Source organism: Scylla paramamosain, chromosome 6, assembly GCF_035594125.1.
Source record: "Scylla paramamosain isolate STU-SP2022 chromosome 6, ASM3559412v1, whole genome shotgun sequence".
In the NCBI taxonomy this organism is placed as follows: Eukaryota; Metazoa; Arthropoda; class Malacostraca; order Decapoda; family Portunidae; genus Scylla; species Scylla paramamosain.
This window is the reverse complement of record NC_087156.1, coordinates 31,690,112-31,703,861: the sequence shown is the minus strand read 5'-3', so window position 1 is coordinate 31,703,861 and position 13,750 is coordinate 31,690,112. Positions and strand designations below refer to the sequence as shown.

The window sequence follows — 13,750 nt, the reverse complement described above, 5'->3', positions numbered from 1 at the left end:
AATAACATGACATTACATATCTTGAAAATAATGTAATTTTTGTATGAAAAACTAAAGATTTCTGGATTGCACTGGATGCACTACCATTGTGTGAAAGCCTAAAGAATTCTGGATTATGATAAATCTTCAAAGTTTCAAGATCCTAGCAACAGCTCTTTTTCTGCTTTAATATAATGCTGAGAATCAAAATGAGAGGAAAACAATCTTAATGTGTGTAAAGTGTGAATGCATTTCTCTTAATGGAATTACACTTAAGACTCCACAGTTACAGCTAATTACAGCCATCATTGCACAAATATATAAAAAATGTTATAGTGATTCTGAAAAACATAAATCTTTCTAATTTGAGCCCAGAAATAAAAAAAAAGTCTATCTCTTTTGCCTAATTTTATCTTGTAATGCCATTGGTAAGTAGCACTGTAATTATACACATAAAAAATAACATTCATCTATTTTCTGGAAGGTAAATCTAGATCATCAGAATGAAAGCATGGAATACTGGAGCATAAATCTTGTTAACTGGAACAGAGATTGAGGTCAAGAGAAATTTCTCTGAGGACTTAAGATCTTAATAAGGATAATTTGTTAATCTTGATTTGCAAAGTTGAACTTTGGATAAAAAAATGTCCTTTATTCTGAAGACCAAAAGAAGAATTCATATTTATAAATGTGTAATAATCTTTAAGATGTATCTCAAAAAAAAAAAAGTACAAAATGGGAAGGAAATTTAAAAATGTATGGTAATTTCTGAATCAGGAATTTCAATTTTTTAAAAGATGAAAACTGCATGGATTCTGAGAATGTATTTTGAGTTGTTGGAAACAGGAATCATTCTGTAATCATAACAATCAGTACAAAAATCACTAACAAAAACAACTTGATATATCCAGGAAAAAAAGACAGTGTTGTTAAATAGTTCTTTATAAAGTAAGGTGGAATGCATGTGAGTGATAAGCAAGCATTGTGAAGTGTTGCATGCCATGAAGGGTTGTAATTATCACATGGCAATCATGGCAACAATCCTTTGGCTAATGTTCTTCAGTAAATGGTGTTCCAGAAAAATTACTTTTTTATAGTGAATGAACACCCATTGGCTGAGCACTAATGAATACTTGCCTCTATTTCACCTTAGAGACCCTATACTATTGCAAAATATGAAAGATATAATAGTCTTTATGCTTCCATAATAACATAATCTTATAAGACATAATTATCTTAAAGAATATTTGGATAACAAGAAGCAAGGTAGAAATGCTTTCACACTTTACTAATTTCACTTTTCTATTTTGAAAGCATATAAGGTGCAGTTCTCCAAAATAACAATTACTGATGAACTTTGAAAGTTTTCGTGCAAATTAATTGCTTAAATATGTATGCATATGATTTTCATCTTGATACTGAGAGCAGTTTTTTACCTGTAGTGATGATCAATCACTACTGACATGCACAGTTCTATATATACAATTTTCTTGTCAAACTGCCATCACACCTTTGAAATGAGAAACTGTGATGAAAACAGAGCATAGCACAGCATGTGAATAATACTGCATTTTACAAAGACCTTTTGTAACCCTCCCATTCAGCACCAATTTTAAGTGTTGGTCAAACCCTAAGAATGAAAGCTGTGTAATAGGCTGCAGTATTTCATTTCCCATGGCTAATCATGGTAGTAGTAGTGGTGGTGGTGGTGGTGGTGGTGGCATTAAAGGAGGGAGAGAGAGAGAGAGAGAGAGAGAGAGAGAGAGAGAGAGAGAGAGAGAGAGAGAGAGAGAGAGAGAGAGAGAGAGAGAGAGAGAGAGAGAGAGAGAGAGAGAGAGAGAGAGAGAGAGAGAGAGAGAGAGAGAGAGAGAGAGAGCAATAGAAATTACTTGTGGATGAAAATAACTTTTCCATTTGATGCTAACCAAGATAATTTTTAGAAACTATGATGAATGGTGAAACTTCAAGTAAAATGCTATTATACACTTACTGTTATATCTACAAGAGATGACACTAGTTACTGTCATGTCCAGTGATTAGCTGGTTGAAGGAGCAGAAACTAACGAGAACCAGATGAACACTGGGCATGAGGCAACTCACTGAAGTGTGGTTGGAGCGGTACACCTGAGCTGCCCATGACACATCAGGGGTAAGGCGATAAGGAGACGCAGCTGAGCTATTGCTGGATGAGGAGGATGATGACAACAGGAGCGAAGCACCAGGAGAGCCTGAAGCAGTTGACCCCAGACAACCGCCACCTGCAGTATCTCACGCTTAGCTTCTTTGGCATCAAGAATATCTTTATTACAGTTATGATGTTTATATTATCATGTTGTAGTTTGCCTATTCAAAACTTAATGTCTAATTTATAGAAAATTTTGGTATGAATTAAAAAAAAAATGTAGTTAATATACAATAAAGCAAAAAACAGCCATATTTTCATAAACAAAGCATACAACCAAGCACGTACTTGTAAGACATGCTAAATGTCTCTTTGAACTGCCTGAACAGGCAATTCCCTATGTTTTGGTTACTTTAAGAACAAATTTATAACATACATGAAAGCCTTCAAGCTTGATAAACAATCCAGTTCAATGAAATATAATTGAATCCTAACCAATATCACAGCTTCAAACTTCTTATGAACAACCCAGTTCCACTGTAGGTAGTTAAAAAAAAAAAAGCCATATTTGTTATAAAATGCTGAATAAAATTGGTTTGAAACATAGATATTCCAAGTTCACAACATAAAGCTGAAACAACTACAATATACTGAAGGATATGTGAAGTAAGATTAAGAACATCAACTGTTATAACATATCATTAAATGAAGGTAAGGATTTATATCTGAAAATATAATCATACTTATGAGATATGTCTGGGATAATGCTGTATTTTTAAGTGATACTAGAAATGAAAACTTAGTGTTTTATAATGCACTTGAAATGAAAATAAGTGTACAGTCATCCCCTAACATTCAGTTTTTTTTTTACTTTTGCTGTTTTGGTTATTTATGAGAGACTACTGCAACAAATGATTACCCTAAGATATTTGGTACTTAACCAGTGAATGCTATGCAAGAAAGCAAGAGTGAAACATCCTTATTGAGAGAGAGAGAGAGAGAGAGAGAGAGAGAGAGAGAGAGAGAGAGAGAGAGAGAGAGAGAGAGAGAGAGAGAGAGAGAGAGAGAGAGAGAGAGAGAGAGAGAGAGAGAGAGAGAGAGAGAGAGAGAGAGAGAGAGAGAGAGAGAGAGAGAGAGAGAGAGAGAGAGAGAGAGAGAGAGAGTCATTGGCAGCTGTCAAGGTCACTGGCTGACACACACAACTACAAGTCATCTCTCTCTCTCTCTCTCTCTCTCTCTCTCTCTCTCTCTCTCTCTCTCTCTCTGGATATAATGAATTTTTGTCTTTATCAACTCACCCTCCCCCATATGTGCTCATTACAGGTAATGCACTGTAATTTACAATAATTGAAAGAATAATTCAGGTTATTTGGGCCAAAAGACTGAGCCAGTGGTGACATCTAACACTTTTCTCCTCCTTATGTGGCATAATGAGGGCTAAAATAACACAAAAAAGGGAAAAAAGAACAAAGCACTCTCACAAACAAATGTTTATGCCAAGTGTACCAACGCACAACTGAGCATGAGGTTCCAATGAATTGTGGGTAATGTGTCTTTGTACCCCAAATCATCGTTCATGAACCAAGCTAAAATTTGTTTGGAAAACTAGTTCATGATCCAATTTGTTTGTGAACTGGGGCGTTCATGAACCAAGGTTCTACATATTTGAAAGTCAAAAAACAAATGTAAATGCAGCTTACTTTTGCTGCTCATGGGTCCACAAGGCACAAGCGTGCAAGTTCTGGGAAATGAGAGCCAGTCAGTGAGTGTGTAGCATGCTGCTCATGATACATGGCCAGTCGAGTTTCAGTGATTACTTAACCATGCTAAGAGAAGATGTGGATTTTACAGCTGCAGTCAGCTAAGTTATTTTCAAAGACTTACACTATACTTCAACATTACATAAATGGGTCTCTACTGTTCAGAGACTAGTGGAGAACTGCTTCAACATAAGTGACTAGAGAGGCCGGAAAAGTGGAAACACAATGTTAGAAAATAGAAGAGAGGTAGTGGTGAAGCCTACATGAGTCTAAAAACAAAAACTTGTAGTTATGATTAGAACTGCATGAAATGAAAACATTGTCCTTGTTGAAGTAGAAAACATTGTCCTTGTTGAAGTAGTGAACATTTATGTAATTCATCAAAGGAAAATTATATTTTGTTTTGTTAAAAAAAAAAAAGAGAAAAAAAAAATCCTTATAAATCTTTCTAAAGAAATATGAAATTAAGACTTATACTCTCCATTATTTATATGATCCAATATTATCTGCAAGCTTTGTTTCTATCAGATATGATTATTTTCTTTTGATAAAAAATAGGTATTTTTATTATTCATCTTGTTTTTTTCTTTATTTGTGGAATTTAGAAGAGCAATGTTTTGATCTTAATACTGATAGATATAAACAATAAATAAATAAAATTATATAGTATATATATATATATATATATATATTACATAGCACTATTCTTAAACAATACATAAACTTTACCCTCCAATTACTCAAAGCAAACGTTTAGGTACTTTTGCTTGTGCCACTGCATGCAATAGTTACTCTGCTTTTACAAGCAGTGGTGAGTAGTGGCAATTATCTAATCATACAGTCAGCGAATGCCGATCTAGTGTTGGGTCTGCAAAGGTTACTTGGGGAGTGTGTCTTATTTAAGGCCTCTCAGCAAGTATGTAAAATGAGCTGGGACAAATTGACTTATTGGCACAAATGGATCTCTCCTCCTCACTCACACCCATAGCAACAATGACCAGTATTAATTACAAGGTGTCAGTATTCATCATGTGTTTGGTGACGCATAATCGGTCTTTTTCTCAGCTGAAACACATTTTGTGGTGTTTGTTGTTATGAGTGTGAGACAAACAAGTCATGATGATATCATTCGATCATAGATTTTCATGTCAGGCTTAGATGGTGTTGATATAGCAAAATGTGTGAATTGGAATATGCGAAACTTCCAGAACCTCATATAAAAATTCATCAAGTGAGCCAGAGGAATTGTCTTTATACAGGCAATGGTGGCATCCCTGCTGTTTCTCTTCATCTACCTTGTTGTAAGAGTTAGAATAGGAGGCACAGTGGTGGCATCCCTGTTGCTTCCCTTCAGCTGCCTTGCTGTAAGAGTCAGAATAGAGTCCAACTACCTTCATGGAGAAGCTAGAAGCTGTGGGATAATGATAAAGGGGTACCACCACTGTGTTTGTGAAAAGACAATTCCTCACTGCCTCCCTTGACAAATTTTCACATGACACTCAGCAAGTTTTGCATTTTAAAATCTACATATTTACTATATCAACACCATTTAAGCCCAACATATTAATATCTATGACTGAATGATATCAGCACGACTTGTCTGTCTCGCACTCATCACTACAAACACCACAGCATGAAGAGAACATAATGCGTTTCACCCCAAGAACAGAGCCAATCACGCGTCACCAAACACAATGAAGACTGACACTAGTGACCTACACAATACTGGTCATTGTTGCTATGGGCATGCAAGAGTGAGGAGGAGAGATGAATTTGAGATGGCAATAAATCAATTTGTTCCAGCCCATTCTTTATGCTTACTGAGAGGTCTCAAGTAAAGTGTGCTCTCTGAGTAGCCTGTGCCACCACGACGCAAGATTGGCGTTCACTGACTGTAGTACACAGTGTGTACTAGACTACAATATATCAACTGCACAATAATTATGTATCTCTTGATTATGGTATCAGCATTTAGAATTTAATATGCTGAAGTAAACATACTGAGTGTTGGTAAGAAAATGGCACTTATCAAATTAGCTGATGTGTGTTCCATCATCACAAAAATTAACTAAAAAGTGAAAAGTGATCATGTTATATGCCACTGTAGCTGCTGGTCTGAATAAAAAAAAACTGTAAAGTTGGATGACTTTTATCATGTCATTGTCACATTTCATTGTTTCTCAGCAACACAATATAATTTTTGGAGGCATGAGAAAGGTGAAAGTGAGTGAATATGGATTTCAAATTTTCTATGCAAGTCTCTGCCCTGGGAATCCATGAATGCAGGGGATTGACTGTATATAAAACACTTAGAACAAGGCAAGTGCTTAAATATAAATTCAACTGGGTGAAATTAGTCAAGTATTAAGCAAAATAGTTACCGTAAGATAAAAAGTGAAAACTGAAATTGAACTATTCTTGCATTACAAAAAATAAAATGGAGAAAATATGCTTAAATGCATATTTATATTCTCATGCATATGATAATTTAACAAGATCATAAATTTGAATAAAGTTTGAGTTAATTGATTCCACGGCTACAGTGTAGTTGTGATACTAACATAATATACCTGAGTCGTGGTCGGTGGTCATCGAGGTCGGCCGGCTGTACTGTCAGGTCCCCCTTCTGATGCTGCTCCTCCCCCTCCTCCCTCTCCTCTTGGTGCCCTCCTTCATTCACCACTTTCTCATTCTCTCTCCCAATCTGTGTTTCCCTTTCCCCACAATCAATATTCTCATTGGCTGGGTGTGGCTCATCATCTTCCCCAGTCACTACAATAGTAAAGCCACCAAGACGGGACTCTAGTGCTTGTTCCAGCTGGGCAGCATCAGGAGAACGTGAGCCGCTGCCACTGCCTCCTCGACTGTTGTTCTGGGGGCTCCCAGGGCCTGTCACTTCAATTACAATTTGAGGAGGTGTCACGAGGTTGGCAGTCCCGCTGCCATTTTCCCCATTCTCCTTCTCAGGAACAACAGCCAAACCTGGGACAGGTAAACCTGACCCCTCTCCACACTTAGGGAAGGTATCAAGTCTGCTTGGGCCCTCAAACTGCTGTGGGACACTTCCTGTTATGTCTCAATGCTCAACATGCACCCATTCATACTTCACATATCACAAACATTCAACTTAACCACCTGACATACAGAATCAAAAGTAGTGACCAAGTCACACTTTACTTTCAATTTATGATATTGATACATACTCATTTGAAAATTAATATCATGATAAAATTAGCAATTAGCTAAATAATTACATAAAAGCATGAAAACTTAGTTTACTTATAACAACTGTTCACTGCTGTAGTTACTGACAGTGATAAGATCACTAATGTAACTATAACTTTCACTAGTTTATGATGAGTAACATCATTCAAGTTTTCACATAACTATTTGTTGAATACAGATACTGAAATAAAGAGATGCTTTTGCTTAAAATAAAATGGTTTTGCAATAAAATTGCAAAATAAACCTGCAACACTTTGCCAATAACAAAAACTTGTGAGATAGAAAACATCTTTCATGATACATTGGGCCTTAATATTTTTCAAGAATGGGTTGGTAAAATAAAGATGCAGCAAGCTTGAGGAAGGCTGTAAGCATTATATATTACCTTGGGCTCCCTTATCTCTGGTCTATGCATGGTGTGGTAGTGGTGTGGAGCATGCCGGGGACCACAGTCTCGCCTCCCTACATAAGAAACATACCACTATTTTTCCTTGTTTGAAAATTTAATGACACATACTTATATGGGAGTCAGAATAAGATGGAATATAGAAGCATATATATTTACATATAATGATGTAAGGAGAGAGTGAGAGAGAGAGAGAGAGAGAGAGAGAGAGAGAGAGAGAGAGAGAGAGAGAGAGAGAGAGAGAGAGAGAGAGAGAGAGAGAGAGAGAGAGAGAGAGAGAGAGAGAGAGAGAGAGAGAGAGAGAGAGAGAGAGAGAGAGAGAGAGAGAGAGAGAGAGAGTATTGTGTGCATACTTACTAAGCCTGATACAAATTCAAAGTATAAGGCAAGGGAAAACAACAAAATGACTAATATAAGGCTTGAAAACATCACTCATCAAACTTTGTAATCAGAATTAATTAAGATATAACACTTTCCACTACTGCCTTCTCTGCTTCTTTTAACAATGTAACCTGGTCATGACACACTATAGCTGATCCAACAATCTTTTAAATTAAGTTACACTGCTACTCAGAGACTTGATTTTTAACAAAAGATATAAAAATGTAGACAAACCTGAAGGAAATGGCTTATAACGAAGAAAACCATCCTTTGTGCCATTGAGGAAGTACTGTACAGATTCCTTGAACTTGGCCACTCGAGGATCACTTACAGAGCCAAACACTTGTGCTCCAATGGTCAACAAGTTGTTCACATCACATCTGATTCACTATAAACTTGACTACAGCACGTATGACATCTTCCTGCGGCGTCTGTTGAGTAATGAAACATGGATGTTGTTACAAACCTAAGTTTTTAGGACAAAAATTTCTGATCACTGTTATCAAATCAATGTGTTGGTGCTATATATCTTGAAGTTTATGATGGTCTCAACTTCTGCCATTTCGTGGTTACAATGCTGACAGTGCTTGTCCCTTTATTAATTTTTTTAATTTCTTATTTATCTATTTTTTTTTCAGTGCTACACTTACACAGAAGGTACCAGCATGCCCTCCAATACATTCATCTCTTACTTTTTAAACTACACCACACAATCCTTTTCTAAATTAAATAAAGAAAAAAAATCACACATTACATTTTGATATTGTTTTGTTTATTTGGTTGTAATTATTTGTATTATTTCTTTTGTCTTACAAAGATAAGCACATATTTCACATTATTATTATTATTATTATTATTATTATTATTATTATTATTATTATTATCATCATCATTGTGCCTTTTGTCAGAGGTATATACACATGTACCTTTAATTATTTTTCTATTGATGTGACCAGCATGTCACCCAGAGTGCCTTGTGTTACCTTTTATTTCATGTTTTATTTGTTACAACACTGCAGTTGAGGTGTGGCCAAGCAATATGATAGCATGTAAGTTCATTTTCTTTTTATCATTATTATGATTATCAGCATAATTACTATTCTTATTTATCATTTATATATTTTATCCATTTAGGATGCTTCTCATACCCTTTTGCTTTGGCAAGATCTCTGTGTCACAGCTTGCCTCTGGCCTAGCTGATCATGGCTCTACATTCTGTATACAGTTTATGTTAATATAAGGAAGCCGGTCTATCCAGTGTTTTTTAAACTCTTGAGAACACTTGGACAGTGTGGCAATGCCTCCCAGTACAATTATGCACTACTGTTTACTTTGGTTGGATCAGTTTGCAGGCCTCCACCCTTAAATTCCTTTCAAGTTGCATAAAAAGAGAAAATAAATAATAATATCAATAATACAAAGAACTAGTTGGTGAGTGTAGTGGAGGAATATGTCATCATGCAATCACACAATTCATCCACTCCAGGTGAAGTCTTCCTTTTAACTTTCCATCACTCACATGTAACACCATTATCCTCTTTATAAGTTTTCTGTCCTCCGTTCTCTCTACATCCCCAAACCATCTTAACATACACTGATGTGCCTGTCCAGCCAATGTTCTCTCTACATTTAGAAAAGAGAATATGAAGTGAATAAATATGCTCCTCCTGTGGAAACTAATGAAGCAATAACTTAAGTACAAAATATATTCAGAAGGTCCATAGATCTATGCACCAGGCTGACATCCACACAAAGAGTGATGGCTGAGATAGTACACATAGACATGCATGCACCACACACGTCATCAAACATTCCCAAACACAAAGTAAAACTTAATCATCAATCTCTTATTTATTACCACTCATAATAAGTCTATACTTTAGATTATGGACAAGATAAATGTTAATTATTTGAATCAAATGGACATGACTAGATTTTTTAAACTTACCTGCTGTTTGTCATAACCTGGAATCAGTGATGCATAAAAATCCTTAAGATCTATCTCTGTAAGCAAATAATTTCCTAAGAGTGCAGCCAGTAAGCAGAAATAGTTGCGCTGAAGACCCAAACCTCGGGCCACCTCGTCTAGGATAAACTCTTTGGTCTCTAGGGAACCCTGTAAAAAAAAAAAATGACGTAAGTAGAAAATAGGTTAATAAAAAAAAATAAATAAAAATAAAATAAAATAAAAACAAAGACTTATCTTTTTGCTGGGTGAATTAGCCTTTGATCAATCATTTAATGAAAGTGTACTGCTGTGCAGTAACATTGTATTACTTTCAAAGCTCATATAATTGTTTGCTATTTTCCCCAATTTTCATGAAACTTTCCAAAACTATTTTTGTAATTGTAACATTTTACACAACAATACAGAAAGAGTTTAGATAAAGAAGGCATCACTGAACAGTTACAACATTTTATTCATTTACATACTTGTACATAAGAATTACTATACTGTATTAAAAAAAAAAAGGATAATCTTGGCAAAGCTATGATGGCTGACAAAACAAAATGCATTTAAAAAAAGTTTTGACATGAAAGCATGGGACTGTAAACATAATTTTACTTTTAAGAAGCAAACTACCAGTCAAATTAAATCCATTACTGAAAAAAAAATATCAAAAGTGCATGGTTATTCAACATTTTTTTTGCGGATTTTTTAATTCAATGGAATAAAAATGTTTAGTCAATGCATAACATTTCTAGAACTTCACCACACCTGCTGCACAAAATTTTGACATCCAAACAAAAAGCAACAATAAAACCAAAGGTAATATTTGCAATAATCTTTTATTCCTTTGTAATGGTCCCCTGGCTTATAATGACCCTCTGTTTAGTCATGCTGTCAGTAATTTACAGTAAAGTCCCTCTTATCCGGCATCAACGGGACCACTGACATGCCGGATACTTGAATATTGCCGGATACTTGAATAGAAGTGAAATTATGTCCACTCACGCATCTTACCATAACAAAGATCAGCTGATCTTAATCAGCAGCTGATCTGATCAGCTGCTTAAGTGTAAGCACAACACACTTCCTGTTTTCTACAACTTTAGACATGATGAAGGCGTCAGGCGATAAACAGTGCACATGTGGGACTGAGTCACCGAGTAAACACAGCGCAGTGGGCTGTGGGTGGCGCAAAGCAGTGCACTCTGGTGGCGAGGGGACAAAGTATGCCTCACGCAGGAATTTTAATCGATTTTATGAGTACACATTGATTTTTTATTGATTTTAAGGCTCGGGGAAAAATGTGCCGGATACTCGAATGCCGGATGAGAGGGATTTTACTGTATTAAGTATCTCATTCTATATCTTTCACCCACACTTTTTCAGTAGTGAATTATAGTCTCCTGAGGCTTGATATGCCACAAGACTGGAGCTTACTTTTCATCACATCCTATGCGTAATCAATGAGATAAAGATCAGGACTAGCTTAACAACTGAAGGATGCTAAGGTGGTCAACAAGTCACCTGGTGAGTTTCTTAACCATGTGATAGGACATACCATCAAGAAAAAAGACTGTGCAGCTATGAACTTCAGAAAAATTAATTAGGCCATCATGAAATATCTTTATATATAGTCAGGTCACCGCTAACATGAGGATTTGGTTCTGCTGTCAGCCAACTTTAGACACAATTTGCACTAGTTTTAATGAAAGCAAGGACAGAAAATGACTTTGGTTTAAACCTGGCTGAGGCAGGTCCCTTAAAATTCAAAATAAACTATTTCCAGCTTACCCTTACTATTCAAAATTCTTTTTATGGATATAATTGCAGATTACTGTTATTTCCTGCCATATAAGGCGGCACTTATTATTTGGTAGGGGATATTTACAAGAAATAAAAATAAGCCCCAATTTTCCCTGAATTTCATGGACTGCCACTCAATTAGGCTTTGGTCCAAGTTGCAGCTCAAACCAACACAGAAGAGCAGAAAATATCATACCAGTTTATCAGTGATTATAACTGTCGCTGAACAATTATGACTATGATACTAACCTTATGTTGCTTCCTATCTTTCTCTGTGTTCAAGATGTTGCACTATTAGCTGAAGGGTTACAGTGCTCCTACCCTGAGCAGTTGTCGACTTGAAATGGTAAACAAAACACTCCCTGCGCATAAGGTCTCTGATCTTGATTTTGATGTTATAGGTTGCACGCACAGCTGTGTTTCATAGTAAGTGCATGAAGTGTAATCAGCTAAAGCCACTTTCTTCATACAAATTATGGCTATAACTTCAGCATAAAGCTATTCATTACCTTAATAAATTTACCACGAATTTTATTCACATAAGGTCATCGAGTGATGTGCTTCAGAGTTACAGCAGTTACCTTTTATGTTTTAGCATTATTTTGGTTCATAATAACTATCTAGTAAATTTCAGCACTATTTCAATTTGTAATCATTATCTAATAATATATAAACATATATATTTCATTCTGGAGTCAAACAGTGATGTCTAGGTGTTACTCTAGAACCAGTAAGCATAACCCATAGGCCTACCCCAACCTAACCATCGGGGTATAAGATGCAGGATGATTTTTGGAGCATTTTTTTTCTAGTGCGTCTTATATGGTGGGAAATACTGTATAAATACACAGGAATTCATAAAACATCAAAAGAATAATGAATAAGAACTGATAAAGAATAGCAACAATCATTCAAAACTATCCTGAGCCATTGTTTAAGCTGCAGTCACATGAGGTGACTTTACTTGCCACTATTGCAGGAGCTGCAACTGGTAACTGACTAGTCCACCAGTGTAGTGACTTGCCAGTAGTGTGTGATTTCATGACCATGTTGCCTAATTGTGGCTACTGTAGTACATTCACTTAAGTTAGATTCTTGGTGCCTGGGTAGGCTTGTAAGCTCACAGCTGATTGGCTGCACTGCTCTCTCGCTAGCACTCACGTCAAGTCACATTTTGCATGCTCGAGTGAGGAATGTTTTTGTTATATGCCATAACTCACTTCATGTATGGGATAGCCAGTTCTAGTTGACACCATCAGACTCAGCAGTGACTATAGAATCAAGATGTATTGTAAAAACTTGACCAAACAAAAAGGAAAGTGGTATTACAAGATGAATTGAAGATGTTAAAAAAAATGTTTATTACATGTTTTACTTGTGCTTGTTATTTTCCAGCAGCTGTTCGTATGAATGCTAAAATATGTAATTACATTATGTGAAAAAAAAATTATGAACACAAGTGTGATCAGAATGCAGATAAAGCTCCACATATTGAAAACACAATCATTTATAGCAATGTGTCACTCGCCACAACTATCATGGCAGAGCAACACTTGGTGGTGGTTTGTGGTTGATGGTGTGTGGTGGTGGTGGTGGTGGTGGCAGTGGCAGCAGCAGCCATCCCTTCTCACTAAACTTACATCATTATTCATGATAGTGGTGGCGGCAGCCTGCCCTTCTCTTCACTGAACTTGCATCACTATGTATGACAGTGGCAGTGGAAGCAGTGGCAGCTACAGCAAATCCTTCTCCTCACTAAACTCGCATCACTATATATGATGGCAGTATGCAGTGGCAGCCTGGCTCCTCCTCAATAAACTAGCATTGCTATGGATGGAGGGACTAGCAGTAACAGCAGGGCACTTGTTTTACAACATCAGCATTAACATACTCATGTTATGGACTTCTTTGCAGCTTGATGCAGCCCATCCCTGTGTTAAGTTTTAAAATCCTCATGTTAGAGTATGACTTGGAAGCTAACTGACCCCTGCATTAGATGCAATTTGTCTTGGAACATTGTGCATTAGCAGTGACTTGACTGTACTGATAAACATTTACTATCATACCTTTAGAGAGCCAAATCTTTGATGATCATTCAAACTGTTAAAAATATCTCTATTTTG

The 13,750-nt window shown here is 36.2% G+C and overlaps 1 protein-coding gene across 1 annotated transcript in view; it reads right to left on the bottom strand.

Annotated features, from left to right (window-relative positions):
• Nucleotides 1-13,750, bottom strand: part of LOC135101071 (constitutive coactivator of PPAR-gamma-like protein 1) — an 82,031-nt gene that overhangs the window by 42,918 nt on the left and 25,363 nt on the right. Inside the window, 8 exon segments of the mRNA XM_064004644.1 lie at nucleotides 2,080-2,237; nucleotides 3,802-3,842; nucleotides 5,683-5,753; nucleotides 6,419-6,913; nucleotides 7,472-7,548; nucleotides 8,108-8,250; nucleotides 8,252-8,304; nucleotides 9,822-9,989. Of these exon segments, the coding sequence (XP_063860714.1) occupies nucleotides 2,080-2,237; nucleotides 3,802-3,842; nucleotides 5,683-5,753; nucleotides 6,419-6,913; nucleotides 7,472-7,548; nucleotides 8,108-8,250; nucleotides 8,252-8,304; nucleotides 9,822-9,989 (1,206 nt within the window).